Source organism: Pogona vitticeps, chromosome 6, assembly GCF_051106095.1.
Source record: "Pogona vitticeps strain Pit_001003342236 chromosome 6, PviZW2.1, whole genome shotgun sequence".
Taxonomy (NCBI): Eukaryota; Metazoa; Chordata; class Lepidosauria; order Squamata; family Agamidae; genus Pogona; species Pogona vitticeps.
The window spans coordinates 40179144-40202604 of NC_135788.1; the positions used below are offsets into that span (position 1 = coordinate 40179144).

The 23461-nt window shown below is 39.6% G+C and overlaps 1 protein-coding gene across 1 annotated transcript in view; it reads left to right on the forward strand.

Moving 5' to 3' along the window:
* The window catches only part of KCNH8 (potassium voltage-gated channel subfamily H member 8), a 214820-nt gene that overhangs the window by 55361 nt on the left and 135998 nt on the right, over window positions 1–23461 (forward strand). Inside the window, exon 2 of the mRNA XM_020807338.3 lies at window positions 16440–16673. Coding sequence (XP_020662997.3) covers window positions 16440–16673 — 234 coding nt within the window. The remainder of the gene's footprint in view (window positions 1–16439; window positions 16674–23461) is intronic.

Below are 23461 nucleotides of genomic sequence, written 5' to 3' on the forward strand. Positions count from 1 at the left end.
CAGTGCCGTATATGTCTTGTGTTGCTGTTGATCTATTGTGACTACCTATGGTTTTAAACAGTAAAGCTTTTCGTTAATATTAAAACAATATTTTTGTTTACAAAATAGATGTACAACAGATCAGGGCACCTTTCATTGTGGGAGACTTGATGTAATTCATTCAATGCTATTATCAATTTTATTAAAATGGGGCTGAATATTAATGATCTGCCTGAGATTGTATAAAGAATTCATGGCAGAGATAAAATTTGCATTGGGGACTTTCTGATTTGTAGCTCTGCCTCCTATCCACTGCATGACTTAATGGAGAAGAGTTTTACTCAGAAGCATTGAACACAGTGTTTAACAGGCAGCAGACAAAACTCAGGGGTAAACTAAATGGAAGGTTCAAAAGGAGCTCCCTAAGGATGGAAAGACATTTTTCACTTACCTACACCTCTTGCATTTAGAATAGTTTGTTTTGTGATGGGCCATTACAAGGTAAAGATGGGCTTAATTGGCATGCCTGATTACCAAGGCACTTACCTTTAAGAAAATCTGTTTGTAAGAGGTGAAATGTAGTCATAAGGAATGATTAGGCAATACACATTTCCTTGTGGCTTGTAGTTTGATTCTTGTAACTACTAAATAGGAGAGTAAAAAAAGAAGAAATAGGTCAATGTAAAGACCAATTAACAATCTGTAAGAAAAGAAATAGTCAGGAGATGACTCTGCTGAGGGCAAAGAGTCAACTGAATTAACTTGATCTATGGAAGAAAGGTTTTCTGTTTCCTTTGAGCAAGTCCCAACGTATTTCTGGGTTTTGGTGTTGACCTATTATTGATTCCCTGGATAATTACTTTGATTAAAGACAGTGCTTCCCTACCTTCATCCCGAAGTATGTTTGCTTTCTGGCTCCTGCTGTGGTCAGTCAATCTCCTCTCAACAGGACTTCCACCCAGGCGTCCTCGTTCCTTTGAAAAACAATACAGTGGAAAGTGAGTGATTTCCAGCATCCCTTTTAAATGCCAAGTTATCTGTGCACACCACAGACAATGGAGGCAGCAAGAAATGTTATTTGGCTGTTGATTGGAGTCTAAGGCTGTGAAATTGTTAGGAGCTTGTTTGAACATTAAGGCTTAGCTCTCATTATGAGACAGAGAAGGAGCTGTGACTCCCCTGGCATCCATTGCCTTTCTTTCACTTTGATAAAACTTTGAAGAAGAGCATCAAACTGCCTCCCACCCCAAGTCATTTCCTGGCCTTTCCATTCTATATAATTGCCTTCAGAGGTGGTTAGGGCTTTCCTGGCTGTGAAATTCCTGGCTCAGAAAACCCACAGTCCTTGTTTTGAACTGTAGTACATAACCAAGAGGGACAGAATACCTTTATAAGGAGTGCAAGACAAATATGCTGAGAGACAGTATGGTGCAGTGGTTAGTGTATTGGGCTAGGAGTCAAAAGTTACAAAGTCAAATCCTTGTTCAGCCATGAAACTGACTGGGTGGTGCTGGGCCAATTCCCCTTCTTCCTCACTTGCTACTCGACCTAGCTCAGAAGGTTGTTGCGAAAATAAATTGTGCGTGTGTGTAGGGGGGAATTACATACAATGATTTGCGCTCATTGGAAGACAGGTGGGATAAATATGTAAGAAGTAAATATAAGTGGATGAATGCTAGTTGTGTGAATTGATGAAGCGTTAAGCAGGGCCAAAACACCCCATGAGAAGCAGTACTGCATCAGCAACAATTAAAAGATAGATAAGAACTGAATTATTATATAATAATAGGTGTCTCATGACTCATCCCAGGACCTGGGAGGAGCAATCACCCCAAAGCTTGGAGTAAGGTGCCCCCTAACCTAGTTGATGAAACCCTCCTAGTTATAGTCTGTGGGAAGTTTTGAAACAAATAGTCCATGATTCAGTTTTAATTTGAAGCTGGCTTTGTGAGCACAGTTCTGTTTTGGTTATAGGCTCCCTTGGAGCTTGAAATGACACAAGACAGGAAGTGCACGTATGCACACCAAACACACAACCGAAACTGTGCAAACACAAAATTAATAGAATGAGCAGATTCTGGTCTAATGGGATTCACACAAGTGGTGCCCTGGTGGGTAGCAGCTGATTAGCTGAGTATTTCACAGGTAATATTAGTAACTGGGTTTAGACCCATTATACTGATTGAATATGCCTCTTCTAAAAAGAAAGCACCAGTGCCTATAGCACGTGATGTGCATGGGCAGGAAGGGGAAGAGACAGGTAGTGTAGGTGTGTTTATTCCCCTCTTCTCTATGCTACATCAGTATACAGATTGCCACTTCCAGGCTCTTCTTTCACTTTTCTTCTCTGAAATAACATCTAGTTTATTTCTCCTTTTAGTTGAGGGAATGGGATAATGGTTGCCACTAGACTTTGAATAAGCTGCCAGTTCCAGGGATTTCTGTAGCCCAACCCAATGTACTGGAGCATTATTTTTTGTTGCAGTTGCTACAGTTGAGTTAAGTTGCTGGCACACTTTAAGACTCTTAGAAATGTTATAAAATGACTTCCATTTGATTCTGTACCTGTAAATACCTACAAACTTCTCATTTTAAACAGACAGCAGCAAAACATATCATTGTACATTGCAACTGTAAATACTGTGCATTGTTTTGAACATGCATATATGTATTGAATTAAAGCAGTTTGCCTTCTGTTGAGGAAAGCTGACCAATTAAGCTAATTCCAGAAATTACAATGATAGGGTCTTCCATCATTTAAAAATTGGAAGAAAGTAAGGGAAAAAATCAATTACATTTAAATATACAATGATGAATAGTGATGAATAGACATGCAGCAGATTGCCCTATAAGAATCAGTTTTCACTGTTTCCAGTTTTCACTATTTTCAATGTTGTGAGAACATTGTACAATGGCACGTATGTTTCATGGAACATGATATAGTATTAATTCTAAAAGTTCACAAAGCTCCACACTATACATTTCATGTCACATGTAGTTTGACCTTACACACGTGTAACTGGAAAGAAGAAGTACCCATTGTTGTTCAGTACGCATGAGTATGGAACACAGGCAAAAAGGTACTACAACATACTAACTAACTTAACTTTTTAGATACTGTTCCTCTCAAAAGTGAGGGAGGTATAGCCAATGATTTACCACTGGGACAACTACTAGAGTGTGATTGGTGGCATTTGAAGGGGTTATACATGGTCAATTATATTTCTGATCCTCATAGGAGTAGCCCTACACATATATGTACTTAGTCTTCCTTCAATGTGGCATGCTTAATGCATCATTTGGTGTCCAGGGGGGTGGGGTTATGCAGTATTCCAAGAGCCAGTTTACCCATGAGTACTGAATAATTTATGGAGCACATAAACCTGGGATACTGTACATATGGATGCTACCTTATTTAAAAGGTGTTCCAGAGATGAATGCAGGTACAGCATTTCTGCATTGGATATTGTATGAACCCAAGTCATGCAATTTTCCAGTCTCGGAAGCTTGCATATCGTATGTATCTATATTATATGTTGAACGTATTTGTAGTTAAATATAGTATACTTCCACTGAATGAGAAGTAGAAATAGCACTGATTAGATATGATTTTGCCTCCTTTATCTGACTCTGTGTAAGAATGCCTCTCTCTTAATGATGTTTCTATGTATGACATCAAACCTTGTTAGTCAAATGTTTTCTCTATGTTAACTGGTATCTGCCTTTTAGCTGTGGCATCCATTTTGATTTTGTACTATGCCTATTAGAATTTGGGGGATTTGTTTTAGTTTGTAATGGAATTGTAAAGAACCTTTTAAAAAGGTTATTGTCAGAACTGAAACCAATTTACAGGGATCATTTCATCTTTTGAACATGAAGGTACAATAGTAGAGATGGGAATGAAGCACTCAATGCTGAATCATCTTAAGTCATTGACATGTGCCGTAGGTGCTGCCCTTTCCCTACTCCCACCCCCGCCGGCTCCCCTACTAATCAGCTGGTGTACGCTGCCCATTCCCTCCTCATCATGCAATTTTCCAGTCTCGGAAGGCAGCGCTGCAGGAATCTCTGCCCCGCCTCTCGTCTGAGTGGGCAGCTTCTGGAGGAGGCAGAGAAGTCCATGCTCCTGTTGGGACTGGAAGATCATTTCACAAGGAAGGAACAAACAGCACGTTCTGGCTAATGAGTGAGATATCGGGGGGGGGGTGTTAGCCAATGACTTAAGATGACCCAGCACAAAGTGCTTCAATGCTGTCTCTGCACGAGAGTTCCCAAGTTTCAAGTGGATGGGTGAAGGGATTTATGCAAAAGCAGCCTTTCATTTCAAAGGTATTCCAAGTAGACATGCTTAATGTCTCTTTTTTTGGTGGAGAACTTCTATAAAAATTTAGAGAAGCAAAGATGTGACCTTAAATATCATGTTCAGTTTTTTCCAAAAGGATAAAGGCAGCAATTCACTTGGAAAGGAAGTCTTAAAAGTATTGAAGAGAGGAAGTGATTCACATCCCTTTTGTGTTGTAGCAGTTTGTATGAAAATAGCACACATTGTGGGGTGTCTTCTGGCAAGAAAACTGCTGAGTGTCAGAATAGAAGCAGTGACTAAGGAGCTTGGATGCATGTAAAACAAGTGAAGCCTTTTAAAATAATGATCTGTGATGACATTAGGAGGCAAGAAACCACTTGCTTCCTAATGTTACAGTCTCAATTTATCTGCAAATACACAACAATTGAAAAGTCCCTTGTAAAACATGTCACAGAATTAGGAGACAAACTTGTGTCAGCCCCACTTCCATGCAGTGTTTTCTTCCTCAGAGTGTTTTCCACACCAAGTGCTATTTTGGTGACAGGTTGCTTGCCTTTCCAAAGTACAAAATTGATTGAAGATTCGAGTAGGATCAAATTTTCATTTTTCAAGCTTTGGAAGGAAGCCAGTTTCGCCTGAAGAAGCACTTCAGCAAACCTGAAGTGGCCACTTCTGCTCAGACTTCAGATTTTGACCAAATGCTGTCCAAACAACAATAAAAACAACAGCAGCAACTGCAGCAACAACAACAGCCATTCTGACTTACGGCAACCCTTTTCTGGGTTTTCCAGATAGAGAGTACTTAGAAGTGGTTTTCCATTTCCTTCTTCTGGGGGCACTCTGGGACTGCAGCTTTCCCAAGACCACACAGGCTGGCTTTACTCAAGGAGGCACAGTGGGGAATCAAACTCCCAACCTCTGGCTTCTCAGCCAGATAACTAAATCACAGAGTTGAGTGGATACACATATATACATAGTCATGGAAGTGAACTTTCTGGCTAGACTAGGAATGTAGATTGGGTTGCAAATTCTACAATTCACTATCCATTGGCTTTTATTGGTATGGAGAAATCATGCTTGTGGAAAAGTGGGAGAAGCAACCACAGGACAGTGGTAGATCATGTGCTTTGCAAGCAGAAAGTCTTGAGTTCATCCATGGGATTCCTACTGGAAAGGAGAGGATAGCAGGTGTCAGTAAAGACTTTTCTGGAAATCCTGGAGCACCGTTGACTGATATAATAGAGAGTCATGGAGTAGATTAGAGGTAGGGAAAGTGCAAACCTGTAGCTGGATTGTATTTTCATGAGCTGTCAACATAGTTTACGTATGATAGCTAAGGAATACTGGGAGTTAGCATCCAAAAATATAGAGCAGCCACATTTTGTTCCCTCCTGAGTTAGGTAGATGAGTGGTAACATCTGAGTCTCTGCCCCTGCAAGTAGCACTTCAAGACAGTTTATGTCAAATAAAACTGATTAGTCTTTGTAGTGACACAATATTTTTTATTGAAACAGACCATGACGAGCTCCAACCCAGGCTTGCCACTTTTTAAAACAACTTTCCATTCACATGTTTGTGAATAGCCAAGCACCTCCTTCCAGTTAGGTTTCCATGCCCTATAAGATCATCCCAGGCAGGGCAGCTGAGAGTTCAGACCTTGAGAGAGGCCCAGAAAACAGCTACCAGAAATCGGGCCTTCTCGGCGGTAGCCCCACAACTATGGAACTCTCTTCTGCCCAAAGTTTGCCTGACCCCTTCACTGGGCACATTCAAGAAGCTATTAAAAACCTGGATCTTTAGACAGGCCTTCCCTGAACAAACAACAGCATGCTACAACAGTGCCCAATAATATAACATCCATCACACCACTTCATGTCTTTTATGTTTTATGCCTTTAATTGTAACTTATTATATTGTATTTTTGTTACTGCAATATATGATATTTGATTTGCGCCCCAATGTACTGATATTGTATTATTTCGTTACTTTGTTGGTTTGTCTATTTGTTGTAAACTGCCCAGAGTGGCCTTGGCTGCCAGATGGGCAGTATATAAATCAAATAAATAAATGTTTAACACCAGACCAGGTGGCTAAATAATGAAATTGGTATCTTTTTATTACATAATAACATCAATGTGGGAACAGATCTAAGTTTCAGTTCTTTTTTAGTTACCACAACCCAACAACAAACCTTTTTCTTCCCTTATACTCTCCTTCTCATCACTCCTCCTTCAGGCTCCAGGATTGGCTGGCTACATATACCATCCAGCCAATCAATCACTTTGCTTCCCTTTTAATAAAAAGGTTGGTCAGGGTTCCTAGCACACAGACTAACACGGCTACTTCTCTGAAAAGAATTTCTAAAACCAGGTGTTCACAAACACAGATACTGTTATATGAAACCCAATATAATTATTTCAGACTCCAAATAAATTTTCAGTAATCACCCAGCCTTCCACTTCCATCAGCCTTCCTTCACTATTGCTATCTGTCTCCCAACGGTTCTATCTCTCTGTCCAACATATAATATTTTTCCAGCCAAATTTCAGTTAAATGAGCACCTGAATCCTGCATTACTGTGCTCGGGTTATTAATAACTCTTCATAAATCCAGATAAAACAGCCATAATTAGTAGCAGGGTGAAGTTCATTCTTCAGCTGTAAGCAGATTTGTAAGTGGCATAAAATGAAATCTGGAATAGTGTTATCAGAATTCATTACATTTTACCATGTAGTAGAAGGAAAGTTTCCTCCACAGTATAATTGTTTTCAGTTGTTTAGGGCCAAACTATATGTTATATTAAAAGCACAGTGCACAGATTTGCCTATGAGTTTTTAGAATTAATACTTTGTTCAGCATGAAAGGTGAGCCACAATCCTGATAAAAAATTTGACCAGACAAGATAAATTATCCTCAGAAAAAGGACCCCATGAGTTCTAATAGGACATTCATCCCACTCAGCTAACTACAATGTGGGAAATGAAGTGTGGGTTGTTGTTTTTTGTCAGTATCACAACCAGGCTGGAAAAAAAGATGAATCATCCCAGCTTCATCTACTTTTGACTTCAAAATGAAGTCTGCTTCTAATGTGCCCCAAGATCAAAATACCTTTAAAAGCCTTGAAGTCACTGCAGCCAGATTATTAATGTAATATATAGTTAGGCTTCGACTTACTGTACATTGGAGATGAGGTTTGGGGTTTTGACAATTGTTTCCTTTAAAAGGTAGGTTTGGAATAAGCGTTAAGGAGAAGCACAGCACCGACCAAATTTTTCTTGAAGAATCTAACAGGTGTGCACTTCGATCAACTGACTGCTTTTAAGGAAATATTATTCTTTGCTAACAATCAATATTCAAAGAAGAAAGGAAAAATATTTTGTCCTATGAATGATGACTGTAAAATAATGTGCAACTTGTATGTTAGCATGAGATACATTCCTAAGTGGAATCAAACTTGTTTATAGTAATTACTCGCTCAATAATATTATCATTAATGTATTTCTGTGTGAAGTTCAGGGAGAAACTAATACACACAAATTTGATAAAATTAACAATGATCAAACCTGCTGAGTGTGTTCTCTTACCTTTGTTTTATTCATCATCTGACAGATCAAGGGTGAGTAACCTTTGGGCCTGGCACCAAATCTGGCCATCCCGGATCTCAACCTGTCTCCAGATCCCCTTGCCCCATTCCCCATGAGATCATCATTTGGTGGTGTTCCAGCCTTTGTACCTCTTCTAAGGCTTCATTCTCTAGTTCTATATGGCTCATCAGTCTTTCTATTCCTAATAAGAGAATGTGCAATTGGGTCAGCATGGAAGCAATAGCTGATTAAGTAAATGGTCCTGCTATGTTCGCTTCTGTTAGTCTCTCGAGACTGAAGGATGCCTACCTATAAAAACCCCAACAAATTCTGTTGTACCACAAGGCACTTCCAAGTGAGAAATCATACATACTTTTCAATAGCTGTCTTGAAGGGAGACTTCTACCAGGTGCTGGTTCTTCCAGTGCAGTCTGGCAAGATGGAATGGAGCTTAATTTATCAACCTTTCCATAGCAATGCGGCATTACAGAAAGCATGTTGAATTTATTTCCCAAGATACGACTACGCAATGAGGCAAATATGCATGCACTCATCATGAACTCCCACTGGGGAGTTCAGGCTTCCCCAGGTCAGTTCAAATTAACTGGCCATATAGGAAATCCTTACAGTATGTGCAGCTTGTTAACATAGCTTTCTTGTAGCCAGCAGGTGGCACAGCTTCAGAACAGGATTTTATAAGCTGCAATAAGCTGTGCTAATTTTCTCCATTTCCTTCCCCCCCCCCTTTGTAGCGCTCTAGCACAGCCATTCTCAACCTTTTTATTTTTATTTATTTATTTTTGCTGTGGCCATGAACAAAATATGAATGAAGTATAGGCCGGATCAGGATTTTATAAGTCACATGATGAACCTTATCTGGTGGTGTATAAAGAACTGTTTCTAGCCTTTGGCCCGGGGCAAAGACTATGTGCCAGGAGCCTCCAGGGGGCCAATGAGAATGGCTGCTCTAGCACATCACTGCAGGCACCAAGCTGTTCCAAAAAATAAGAAATTGTATTATTTGAAAAGAGCAAGCCAGGGAGAAGAGTCCTTTCCCCAATGACAAGCATATCCTCCTCAAAAGTAGAGGCAGCAGGGGGCTTCTTTGTCTCCTCCTTCCCATTCTCTTCCTCTGCTAAAAAGAGAGAGAAAGAGAGAATGAGAGAGAGAGGGCGGGTGTGGTGGCTTTTCTGCACTGGTTCTGCACATGCCTGAATAGATGCAAATGGACTGGATTTTTTTAAATATAGTAGCCCCAACAGTGGAGGGGAAAAACTACAGATGCAGGGAGTGATTCACATTTCCCTTTGTGTCATATCATCAAAGGAAAAAAGTGAATGAGCCCACTCCAAATCCATAATGTAAGCTGCCCGTAGTCTAGAGGGGCAGGGTAAAAATTGAATGAATGAATGAATGAATGAATGAATGAATGAATGAATGAATAAATAAATAAATAAATAAATAAATAAATAAATAAATATTTCCCACATTTTTTCCAGTGTAGTCACACTCAAAGACTTGCTTAAAAATAAGGAGCCATAGAAAAGGAGTGCCATTAATGCTGCCCACCAACAGTTAACACTTGGACAGATTATTTCCAACTACTGTACAGTACAAAGTTTTGAATTTCTATTCAATCATAGCATTTACTTCATATGTGCATGTGTGTCTGCTTGCTATAATGTGAATAGCAACATTTCATATATGTAAGTTGTGTAAAGTATATATATTTAATATATTTAAATTATTTTACTTATGTGCATAATATATACTCAATATATATTATGCACATAATATATACTGTACTTTTGCACAACTTTGTATTTTAGTGATGCATTTGGCTGGAATCCTATTAATATCTGTGTAAGATATGTAGAAATTTATAATCACATTTTATTCTTTCCAACGTCTTGTAGGTATTCGTGTTTAAATTTTGTTGTTATTAATATCATTATTTATGCAGTGCTTGCTGTGTGCCAGATCTATGTATAATGCCTTAAGTTAAAATAGAACCAAGAAGCACACCTGGAGAAGCATAGGACTATGGCTATGTTCGTAAAACAAAGGGTTGGAAATGTGTATCATTCCACCACACTAGCTCTGCTCTTCTGCCACACCAAGTTTTCGGCTTGAGGGAATTGACTGAACCCTTTCATTGTCTTAAGCATATTTGGAAAGGGCAATGTATATGTAAATACAAATGTTAAATATTAATTTAGAAAGAAAATTGTAGTAATGTTCTTTTGGGAGGTGACTGATTATTTGATTTGATCCAGGACATATAACATGAGATATTCCATATTTATTCAGATGCAGCTGTTTTAACATTTTGTGCCATCCTCACATTCTTTTCTATTCGTGTCCTACACAAAATATAAAAATTCTTTTTCAGTGCGTTAGCACCAGCTGCAATCTCCTTCTCTCTATTCAGTGTTCTTTTCTGTTTTGTGTAATTCACATAAAATTAGCTTAGACAATGAATGGCCCTGCGCTAGGTAATTGTATTTTAAACTATAAGAAACCCAGGAATAAATTGATTTGAAGGTTGCAGATGTTTCTGAGACACATGGTCATTAGCTCTTACATAGAGATACTGTCATCTGTTTCCATGGCAAGCATATGATTTTAATTCTTGTACTAGTAGGGGAATCCGATTTTGTTTTGACAGCAGAATCAGCACACAAACCCATATAACTGATAATGATATTCATTTTCCATTTAGGGAATCAAAAGTGGTGCTTTGAGAACTCAAGCTTTGGCTTTTCACTATGCAGTGAAAAAAAATCTATTTAAATGTGCTGAATAATTCCAAGAAAAGCTTTTGCATGCATTTTCCCATATCCTTGGTTTTAAAAGAGCAATAATTTCATTTATCCACAAGGATTTCACGATAAAAATGCATCCTAATATTAATAATACATTCCAGTCTGAGTGCAGGAAAAGGCTGAAGGAAAGTGGAGACCTTAAATACTAGCTGCTATATTTTTTAATGTGAGCTTTTATGGATCAAGTCCACTTGCTAAGACATAAAAGTGAGATTACATGGCAATCTTTTGTACATGGCTCCAAGATAAAGAGACACAAATTGCAAATTGCCTGAGTCAATGTGCCATTTCACACCTGGTAATGATTTAAGATCCCTGTTTCATTTTCATTTCTTTTCATTTCAAGTTTCATTCTGTAAAAAGCAACAATGGTTATTGGGTAAAGGAACCCCAGGTTAGACACAACAACAGCAGAAACAACTTAATCATTGTAGCATTAATTCTTGACTTTACCTTTGAAGCTTGTGTGAAGGTGAGGGCTGAATCTCAAGTGGTCTCCCCTCCTCTCATATTCCTACATCTCCAAACACAGACACCATCCTTGGTTGCAATGGCTGAAAATTTATTTTAGAACTACAGTATAAAATAAACAATTTACTTCAACTAGAGCATAGGCTTTCTCCTTTCCTTCCAACTGGGCCAGAAAGGGTTTCCGCTCTTCCTGAGTGAAAGGGTTCCCAAAACTCAAATTCCAGGGGCCCGGTTGCTCAGTCAATATCCAGTCCTTTATTGTTGTCCCCATCGACACAGGTAACAGGGGCATGGATCCTTCTCCCCAAAATTCCTCCCATTTTGTCCTCTCCCCGGGTTCCATGATTTCCCAGGTTCTCCTGGTCCTGGCCTCCTCCTCATCTCCCATGCTTGCCATTCTATCCTCTATAGCCTTTCCTGTTCTGCTTTCTCTCTCCTTCTCCACTCCCTCGCCTCGGTTTCTCCCCAGTATGAAGGTTTTGGGGGAATCTCATCCTATGGTCTGCTTCTTCCTGGAGTACAGTGGTGCCTGGCAAGACAAATGCTTCTCAGGACAAAAAACTCACAAAACAAATGGTTTTGGCAATGGGGGTTGATGACTCGCAAGACAAATGTTCCTACGGCCGTGCTTCCCAAGAGGAATGTTTTCCGTTTTTTTTTCCAGCCTCATGTTTGCTGATTTTTAAATGTTTTTCTATTATGTTTAAAAAGTTAAAGTTTTTTTATTGCTATTTTTGAAATCATCTGCACAATATGTATGGCTTTAAAGAGCACTTAATAAACCCTTTGTAAACCTAATTTGACTTTGTTCTGACTTTTTTTTGCCCATAGGAATGCATTAATTAGATTTCAGTGCATTCCTATAGGAAAACGCGTTTCGCAAGATGAATTTTTTGCAAGTCAACATTAACCGCAAAATGAATTAAATTAGTCTTGCAAGGCACCACTGTACTCTCAATCTCTTCCTCTTGCAAGGCCAGGGATATTCTAAGCAGATCCATTCCCACCCTGGTGGTAGTTTCTCTTCCTCTTTTATCTCCTCTCCTTCTCCTGCTTCTACTACTACCCGTGTTCCTCCTTTCTCCCATCTTTTATCCCTGTCCTTTTACTCTCCTCCTCCTCCTCGTTTACCATCTTTTCTAACTGCTCTCTTAGTTCTCCCATCCCCCCTTGGCCCTAGAACATTTCTTCTCTCTTGATCCCCTTGAGGGAATCCTCCAACGTATTCTTTGAGGGAGCTGACAGTTCACAGTCCCCCCCTCTCTCCCCACCTCTCTGCTGTGTGGGAATAGATGGCGCTCCAGTGAGAGGTGCCTCTGTCTCACCTCCTGGCTCACAGCTCATTCTATGAAAATGGCAACGGTTGGTTGGGAAGGAACCCAGACTATGGTAAATTAACAGCAGATAACAACATAATTATTGTAGCATTTCACGTTTGGTAATCACCCAAGAACCCTTGAGTAAGATTCAAATAGTTAAGAGAGGTGCCCAGTATGTCTATATATTTTATCTCACCTTTCTCCCTTTGGATCCTTGTTCTCCAAACTAGCAACTTGCATCTTGTGAAGAATGTCCTGGTAGAATGCAGTGATTTGAGAAAGGTTTCTGGCTGTATTGCCATTCTTCATGTCCAATTTATGTCCATTTATGTCCATTAATTCTTTTGTGTAGAGGTTGTCCCGTTTATCCTATGTAGAGTTCAGAGGGGCATTATCAGCAAAGGATGACATAAATCACAATTATTATTATTATTATTATTATTATTATTATTATTATTATTATTATTATTATTATTATTATTATTATTATTATTATTATTATTATTATTATTATTATTATTTTATTTTATATTATTTTATTTTATTTTATTTTATTTTTATTTTTATTTTTATTTTTATTACAGTGGTGCCTCGCATAATGATTTTAATTGGTTCCAAAAAAAAAAAACGTTATGTGAAACATCGTTATGCGAAACACCATTTCCCATAGAGATGCATTGGAAACCGGTTAATCCGTTCCAATAGGCACGGATTGCCGTCCTTAAGCGAAAAAACCCATAGGAAACATCGTTAAACGATACAATGTATCCTCCATTGGAATGTATTGTAGCTGACTCAATACATTTCAATGGCTTTGCGAAGTCAATTTTTGCAAAATTAAGTGTGTCATAAAAGGGTCAAAAATGGTTTTAAATGCTTGGATTAGCTTCTGCACCCTCTAAAACGGATGCAAAAGTTAATTTGGCTTTGATCTGACTTTTCGTTAATTAATGGTGAATTTTTTTCCCCCAACTTTTGACAGCTGTCAAAATCTGACAGCTCCATTATTTCCTATGGGGGAAGAAAAAATTCACAAAAAATGAATGAAGACTCAGCAACTGTTCTAAATTCTTGGGTTTGTTAGAGGACCCCCTAAATTGTGTGCAAACCTGATTTGGTGTTGATCTGAACTTTTGTTAATTTTTTGTAAATTGTTTTCTCCCCCATAGGAAAGCATGGAGCTGTCAGATTTTGACAGGTCCATTGGTTCCTATGGGCCAAAAAACAAAAATTCACAAAAAATTAACGAAAAGTTAGATCAACGCCAAATTAAGTATGCACACATTTTAGAAGGTGCACTAATGATTCCAAGCATTTAAAACTGTTTTTCAACATGTTAAGACACTTTTGTAATTGAAAAAATGAACATCGTTAAGTGAAGCAGGGGACCTAAAACAAAAAACGTTAAGCGAAGCATGGTCCCAAAATCGCTATGCGAAAATCGCCCATAGGGAAAAACGTTATACGAAGCACAATCTGACTCTGAAAAAATAAACGTTAAGCGAAAAAAACGTTAAACGAAGCAAACGTTATGCGAGGCACCACTGTATTTTTTATTTATTTATTTATTTATTTATTTATTTATTTATTTATTTATTTATTTATTTATTTATTTATTTTATATCCTGCCTATCTGGTCTGGTCAGGACCACTCTAGGCGGCTAGAGGAACATGTAAATGTGTCCTTGATGTGGTTTGTGACATTGTTGGGTCCCGTGATCCTGTTGTCAGAGTAAACAGCATGGGTGATCTGTGACAGTCTTTTCGAGGTGCATTTCATTGACTCAAGGCTACTAGCTTGTCTTTCAGATATATATGACCACATTGGCAGCCTTCATTTTAATGTGCTGAGGGGCACCTGCCACCTACTGCTAGCCCTTGTGAGTTTATCAGGTGAATCAGGCAAGATTTGTCCCTGTCCCCTCTAGGCATACAGCCTTGGAATGAGGAAACCACAGGCCCTCCAGTCAGTAAACTTCTGGTATTGTCTCTGATAACTGAGCTGGGATAAGGTATTTTAAGGTTATGAAGCTATGGTATGAAACTGGGCTGTGTTTTACAGTCAAGAAAGCTGTTGCATGGAAGTGAGTTTTGGTTTGCAGTTGCTACATGCAGCTGACCCACACTTGCAGCCTTGACAAATCTGGATTTGTTCTAAAGGCTGAAAAAATTTCCCATCCCAGTCCTAAGAGGTTTCTTCAGGTGTTTATCAAATGCCTCAGGATGTTCTTCCCTCAAGCATGCTTCGAAGAGAGGGTGAAAGAGAAGGATGCATAGGAGGAGTTGTGCTCTCATTATGGTTGCAAATTAATGCTGGTGACTTTTGCTGTCTTTTTAGTTGCTTTTATAGTTGGATGGCGTGGCCATGCTAAATGGTGGAGGAGGAATATTACTTTTCTGAAGTAATGTCTCATGGTGCAACTTTTCCTGCCCTCAGATTTTATAAAAACCAAATGTTACCTATTTTAAAAACTTTTTAGAAATAGCATAGCAGAAGACTATGGAAACAACAAATTTAATGGCAAATATAAGCAACCATTTGTATGGTTCTGGTGTTTTGGAATGATTGTTGTAACTAATTATTATTATATTAAAAGTTTTGCACTTCAAAGCTGCAGCATACAGAACTTGCGGGATTTAACGGGACTAAATAGGAATAAAGACCAACTCAACTATTGTATCGCCCATTTTAGGACAGATAAAAAACATTTATCACTTCGTTTTTTTAAGACAAAGCAAGAGTTTACTAGAATTGAATGGGGGTGTAATTGGTTGACATAACTGTCAAATGATGATCCATGAGGTAGAATGGGGTTAAATGAAAAATATATTCCCCACTAAATGTTTTATCTCTCACACTTGGATTTCCCCAGAGATAGATGTCTCAGTAATACAGACCTGTGTATTAAGCCTATGCATATCTTCTAATCATTAACAAAACAAAGCATACTGAATGCAAAATACATAGGGAAGGAAGATCACATAGTGGGCAAAATCCTCTTGCATAGTCCATATTAGGTGCCATACAAACTTAATTTAAACTCATGGAAAGTTTTCTATCTTTCCTTTCCAGTTTCCAAGGCTCCCTTTTTGTGCTTGGGAAACCTTTGGGAACCTTGGAATGGGGGGGGGGGGCAGAACCTTTAATAGTGAAACACTGTCAGATCACTATCAATGGGATCAGGACCACCAGCTGCAATTAAAAAAAAACTATTAACCCCACCCCACCTCATCAGTCTCAAAGTTCTCAAAAGCTTCGCCAGTGCTAAAGGGAGCCTCAGAACCCAGGGTGGGGGGGGGGGGGAGAGGAAACTTTCCATGTGGAAACTTTCCACTGATGGAGCTTGATTGAAGGGTTCATTACTTCAGGATTTTTGTTCCTATTGTTATGTGCCATCAAGTTGCCTCCAACTTATAACAACTCTATGAATAAGTAATCTCCAAAATGTCCTGTCCTCAACTGCCCTGCTCAGCTCTTCCAGACTCAAGGCTTCCTTTAGGATCTTGTATTTGGTCTTCCTCCTGCTGGCTTCAACTTTTCACAGTATTATCATCTTTTCCAGTGAATCTGGCCTTTGCATGATGTGACTAAAGTATGGCAGCCTCACATGGATCAATGTGTCCTATGAAGCCAGAAAGAACCCCTTCAAATTTATGATTGAAATTCCTAAAGCATTTTGTTCCACTTAAGTTCTTGTGTTAGTGTGTTTCTTATGTTATAAAGCAAAGAGGACCCTGCCATTCTCCAAAGTGATGTCCATGAATCTATCACAAAGTTTATCAAGACATCCAGTCCAGGGTCTTACACCAAGCTCTATATTTCTTTAAGAAACTTGGAATTACTACCATATCTATCCTGAACCAATGTCAGGTGGTAATGTATAGTTGAATACTACACCATACTATGCACATTGCAATCCCATTTACAGATGTTTTTACTTCTGTGTTTTTTCTACAGATAGTAACTTCATCCTTGCAAATGCTCAGGTGGCTAAGGGATTCCCCATAGTTTACTGTTCTGATGGCTTCTGTGAGCTTTCTGGATTTGCACGAACGGAAGTCATGCAGAAGAGCTGCAGCTGTAAATTTTTATATGGTGCTGAAACAAATGAGCAGATGATTCTTCAGATAGAAAAGTCACTGGAAGAAAAAATTGAATTCAAAGGAGAAATCATGTTTTATAAAAAGAACGGTGAGTATTAGTTCATTCATCGCTGCTTAATTAGTTCCAGATACACTGTGAATGTAATAATTATTCAGTACAATGGTTATTTAATATCCGTTTAAACATTGCTTTTGCATCTGAATGTTTAGAAGACTGTGGAAAAAAACAAGGGTATATTCTGAAGCTGTAAACTGCATTGTCAAGTTATACTAAGCTTAGTTTAAGGTGTATTATATTTTTAAAAGTCACAATTTCATCCTTACCTAGACACTGACCTATGTTTATAGAAACATGCCATTTGAACTGCTACCCACAAAATTTTTAATTCACATTATTTTAGGAGGTCTAGGCACAAAGAGACATTTCACTCAGAGATTTTAAAACTGAGTGCAGTTCCACATCTTCCACTGAGATATCTTTTGCATTTGAAAAGCAAAGCACATACACATGCAACAACCATGGAGGACAGTCTGATTGTTAAGAAAGACACAAACAATCCATCCTGTGCTTCAGATTCATAAAACAGTCCTCAGAGCAGTTGAATGATGTGTGCAGTTCATACAATGAATTCTGAACAATTTTGCACAAAGCATTGGTCACACTAATGTGAAGTATCTAGCGAAAGCAGCACATAATTCCTAACTGGCAAAAAGGAGAAATCTGCAGTTTCTAATTGTCATAAGTGAAGACAAGAGAAGTGAGAGCTCACATTTCTATCTTCAGAATGATTCACACAGAGATTGGAATTTTGTCAAGGCTAATAATGGCCTTTTCTGAATTCAGTATCAGTGAATCAGTGGGGAAGGCCCAGAAAATTATTAAGGAGAACAACCACAAAAAGGAGGGGAAAACAGTAAAGGTATAAAACAGAGAGAAAAATCCAGCCCCTTCAACCCACCAGAATCCTCTGAAAGATGGCAGTGGGTGGTCCCTAGAAATCAGCTGCTCGGCACTCCCCAGAGTCTGGTCTATATTCCTCAACAACAGCCAAGAAACCTAGCAATTCTATACAGTAACACTATACACCTGCTTTTTAAGCACATCTCTATGAGACCTTGGGTGTTTAGAGGTCACTAAGTAGCAAAATTATAACAAAGCATCTCACTAGTGAGCAAACTGACAACCAGACCAGACATCAAAGGGTGATAGAATTAGACATGTAAATATAACACCTGCTAGGACTGTCCAACTCAGGTAAGCCTTATAACCTTTCAAACTTCTCCCCCAAAACATCTGAAGTAAAAAAAAAAAACCTTGGCCATTATAAGACTGATTGCTGCCAGCATCCTGCACTTGAAGTCTTCCCAAGGTTAACTCTAATACCTTGCCTGCATCCAGCAATATTTTGGATATTTTACAAAATCCTTGTAATTCTTACATATGGTCAGTACTGTTGGTTCACTTTATATTTTATTACTGCAGGACATGACATTTGCAGTTCATACCTGAAGCTGAGAATAACCTCTGAACAGTATTGCAAGAGTGGTGAAGTGAGGAGATAAAAAAGCTAGTGCATGATCTATGGCCATTTCATTTCAGTTTCCTATCACATCATTGTAAAAAACATCATGTCTGAATTCACCTTGAATGCACAAGGTGTATTAAAGCGCTGCCCTTAAATTAGAGGTTGGCAACATAGGACCCTCCAGATGCTGATTAACTGCACTTCCTGCCATCCTTCACAACTGTTCAAGATGGACAGAGCTGATGAGAATTACAATCAGACAACATCTGGAGGTCCACAAATCACCTCTCTATGCTTCAAAAAAACCAGTGCTGGATAGTTCTGAACTGTGTTGCCCAATATAAGGATCCATGATTCAGCAGAATCTTGCTAGGTGACAGTATGATAATTTAAAGAAAGAAGTGTTGTTCTGTTGTCAAACCATATGTCTGGAATTAAGTTCAAGAAGTTCATATCAGATTATTAATAATGTACAAATACTGCCAGAAAATTAGCAGTCTTCTTGCACTAGTAGTCTCAGTGCTCTTACTGCATGCTAACTAAACTTTACAGTATAGAAGCACAGATAGTTGTTACTGTGATCCAATTCTGTATTAATTTCCATGGGGAGTAGATTGCATTTCATAAACTAAGGTGAGTGGAAGAACCAAGGCCAGAAGCACTAAACTGTTTATGCATTTTTCAGTTATAAGGAGGGGAGCAGAGATATGTATGGAAGAAATAAAAAAAAAGTTAGTTGTAGTAACATAGATGATTGCTTAAATAAAGCCCCATGAATCACCAGTTAGTCTAGGATAGTGCTTCCCAAACTTGGTCTTCAACTAAAACTCCCAGAAGCCTTCACCATTAATGTGTATGGCCAGGATTTCTGGGAATTGCAGTCCAAAAACATCTTGGGACTCAAGGTTAGGAACCATTGGTCTATAGTCTAAAACACTGGTTCTTAACCTTGGGTTACTCAGGAGTTTTGGACTGCAACTCCCAGAAGCCTTCACCACCAACTGTGCTGGCTGGGGTTTCTGGGAGTTGCAGTTCAAAAACATCAGAGTAACAAAGGTTAAGAACCACTGGTCTAAAACTGCCAAGCTGCACCACAAAGAGAGGAGATCATAGTTCTGTGATCATTTGCTTTGCATATAGTAGCTCCCAGCATCAGTTCCTTGTATTTCCAAAGGATCATATATCATGTGATGGGAAGGTTTGTCTTGAAAATCTCTGATGGTCAGAATAATCTTTTGGCAGGACCTATTTAAGACACTGAGAGGTTAGGGCACAATGTTTATTTGAGCCCACTCCCCACATTTTCCTTCTCACAGCACCTTCTATCAGCTGATGTAGCACCCTCTGTAGGTGAGCCACCTGCTTACATAGGCCTGGGGCAGTTTCCCCCATGTTACTATGCAAAAGGTCCTGCTACCAATTAGATAGAAACACAGTACAATCTGGTATAAGGCAGTTTCCTATGTCTTTTGGAAGGAGCTGTTCCTCCAGCTGTAGTGTAGATGGTATTAGTCCCCTGTGTTTCAGAGGAAAAGCAATATCTGCAGCATCCATACATCAGGGACACATCAATGAGGCAGTATCAAAGGCACACAGTCTCTTCTCTTTCTGAATTACATATATACAGTCATGTACATTTCTACAAGAAGTAAAAATAGTAGCTTTCCATGACTGTTCTTTCTTGGAAAACTGGGGTTAAATAACTAACATTATATATTTCTTCTTATAATGAAACTTGGGGCAGTATAAGTCTTTTATGAAACACAGTACAGTGCAGATATTTTAATGGATTTTGCAGGCTATTTTAGGGGAAAGCCTTGGGACATAATACCATAAAATAATATGAAATAATGTCAGACTGTTCTGTAATGTTAAACCTAGAACTTCTGGCAAGTTTGACTTCTCTAATTGACAGCTGTGGCATACTTTGAGTGCAGGTTTGCCTTTCTACCAAACACTGTTCTCAGACACAAATCTGAATTCATAATTCATAATGTTTTTAAAAGCTGAATAATAAGCACATAACCATGCTAGAGAATAACTAGCAGAAAATATAGTCAATGCAATGATTTGGGACATATTTTTCTTCTAAAAAATTTCAACCCAATCATTTAACACAATGTGTATTTAAAAAAAAAAACAGAGAGGATTCTGCTCATTGTGAAATCTTTTATCTTTGCTCTTTGTCTTAGTCATTAGAGTCTAGGTTTGTGCTTCTGCTGTTGCTGTTGATTTTACTGCTGCTGCTATTAACAATGGTAACAAAACTTTTAAGGATTATACTGCCAATTACATTGATGAGGTATTTATTTGTTGGACCAATCATATCTTCTAGTATCTAGATTGACATCAGCTTGATTTCATGTTCTTAACATCTTCAAAACTCCAAAGACACAAGTGTAGGCTGCAATTCAGAGAGCTATGTAACTGGTTCCAATAAATCAAGATGATTTTAGTCATTTACCTCAAACAGTACTTTGAAACATTCTTGAAATTAGAGGGGGCTGGAAAAAGCAGTCTGACATAGAGATCCTACGCTGAAAGAAAAAATCAAAACTGTCTTGAAATGCATAAACCTTAGGGGAGTCTTGTGTATTTCTTCATAATTCAGCTTTAGATGCTGCACATATACTGAAATCTATGCTTCTCAACCTATAATGTTTATGTATCAATTTACATACATACAGAGAGAGAGAGAGAGAGAGAATTCTGGCATCGAGAACTAGATATATTTGGTGTATCTAGATATATTTTATTTATTTATTTATTTATTTATTTATTTATTTATTTATTTATTTATTTATTTATTTATTTATTTATTTATTTAATTTATTTCATTTATATCCCGCCTATCTGGTCGGGTCCGGACCACTCTAGGCGGCTAACAGTCATTTAAAAATACAGTAAAAATATATAAACAATTTAAATAGTAAAAGCCATACACAAGGTAAAAGAAACAATGAAAGAGGAGAAGGAAAAAAAAAGGCGTCAGGAATTATCTGATGAGAAGGCCTGCCGAAACATCCATGTCTTTAATTGATTCTTAAAGATACCCAGCGAGGGAGCCCCGCGAATCTCAGGAGGTAGATTGTTCCAGAGGCGAGGAGCCACCACCGAGAAGGCCTGATTTCTTGTCTTTTCCTTCCGGGCCTCCTTCGGCGTTAGGCTCCTCAGCCTCACTTCCTGGCTCGCATGAGTGACATGGGTAGATCTTGGTGGGAGTAGGTGTTCCGCTAAGTATCGAGGCCCTAAACCGTTTAGGGCTTTATACGTGAGCATCAACACTTTGAAGTCGATGCGGAATCGGATGGGCAGCCAATGCAATGCGGCCAGAGTGGGTGAAATGTGTTGGTATTTTTTCACTCCACTAAGTAACCTGGCCGCCACATTCTGCACCACCTGTAGTTTCCTCAGCAGCCTCAAAGGTAGCCCCACGTAGAGCGCATTACAGTGGTCTAATCTTGAGATTACGACCGCATGCACCAAGGTTGTGAGCGCCCCCACATCAAGGTAGGGCCGCAGCTGTGCTATCCGCCTGAGGTGAAAAAAGGCGGTGCGGACCACCAACACCACCTGGGATTCCATAGTGAGCACTGGGTCCAGATGGATCCCCAGACTGCGGACCCTATCCCTGGCGGGCAGAGTCACCCCCCCCAAAAGAGAGGGAGTTTCCCAATTCCCCAACAGTGGGGGGACCGACCCTCAGTACCTCCATCTTGTCCGGGTTCAGCCTTAGCCCGTTCTCCTTCATCCATTGCAATACAGTCTCCAGGCAGCGGCGAAGGGACAGAACGGCATCTCCTGCAGTTGGCAAAAAGGAGATGTAGAGCTGAGTGTCATCCGCATACTGGTGACACAAGGCTCCACACCCCCTGATGACCCCACCCAGCGGCCTCATGTAGATGTTGAACAGCATTGGGGAGATAATCGACCCCTGCGGAACCCCACAATTGAGGCTCCGTGGGGCTGAGACACTCTCCCCAAGCTGCACACTCTGGGGGCGGTCCTCCAAGAAGGAACGGAGCCAGGCCAGTGCCAGGCCACCTATTCCCAACTCGGATAGCCTCCCCAGGAGGATACCATGGTCAATGGTATCAAAGGCCGCTGAGATATCGAGGAGGACCAGCAGAGACACTTTGCCCCTGTCAGCCTCCCTCAGTAGGTCATCACACAGGGCGACCAATGCCGTTTCTGTACCATGGCGCGGCTTGAAGCCTGACTGAAATGGATCCAGGGCATCTGTTTTGTCCAAGAGTGCTTGAAGCTGATCGGTCACCACCCTCTTGACCACCTTGCTTAAGAAAGAAACATTGGCGACGGGCCTATAGTTGCCAATTTCGTCTGCCACCGAACTAGGTTTCTTCCTAATGGGCCTAATGAGTGTCTCCTTGAGGGCAGATGGAAATATTTTGTTTGTTGACAGTTGGTCAAGATGGCGGCGCAAGTATTTGCAGCGGCTAGGCATTCCAGAGATCGGTCCTTATTATGGACTCTACGTGCTCAGGCACAAGTAACTTACAGTCGACAAGAATTATTATCTATTGGCAGAGAAGGTTGCAACTCTGAATTGAGGGTCTCAACTTACAACATCCCAGCTGAGATTTTAAGACGGCCTGCATATCGGGGGGTTACTCCCCCTGCTCTCCCTGTCAGGAAGAAAAGAACACGGAGAAAACGCAAGCAGAAAAGAGGTTGCAGGGCTGGTCTATGAGTGAGGTTAGGCAAAAATCCTCACAAGCCTGCATTGCCAAGTCTTTTTGTCTCAAATGTTAGATCTCTACCCAACAAGATTGAGGAGTTGGAATTTACTATCTCCCTACAGAAAAATATTCGAGACTGTTGTGTTATGATCTTTACAGAGACATGGCTTGATTCTTCCATCCCAGGGGAGGTAATTGAACTACAAGGACGCAGAGTACATCGAGCAGACAGGTCTATTGAATCTGGGAAGAGCAGAGGTGGAGGGGGTTTGTGTTCACACAAACGATAATTGGAGCACAGATGTTGAAATAATGGACATTCACTGTTCTCCTGATTTGGAGTATTTGGCAGTGAAATGCCGCCCCTTTTACCTGCCTCTTGAGTTTAATGTTGTTATAATAACAGCAGTATATATACCTCCTGATGCTAACACAACCACAGCTTTGAGTTGTTTGTTAACTGCTATCAGCAAACAGCAGCAGGCCTACCCAGATGGAGTGCTGGTGGTAGCAGGTGATTTCAATCAAGCCAATTTAAAGACCGTCCTCCCTAACTTTTATCAGTATGTGGACTGTCCCACTAGAGGGGAAAATACCTTGGATCAGGTATATTGTAACATCATGCATGGATATAAGACGAAGCCTTTGCC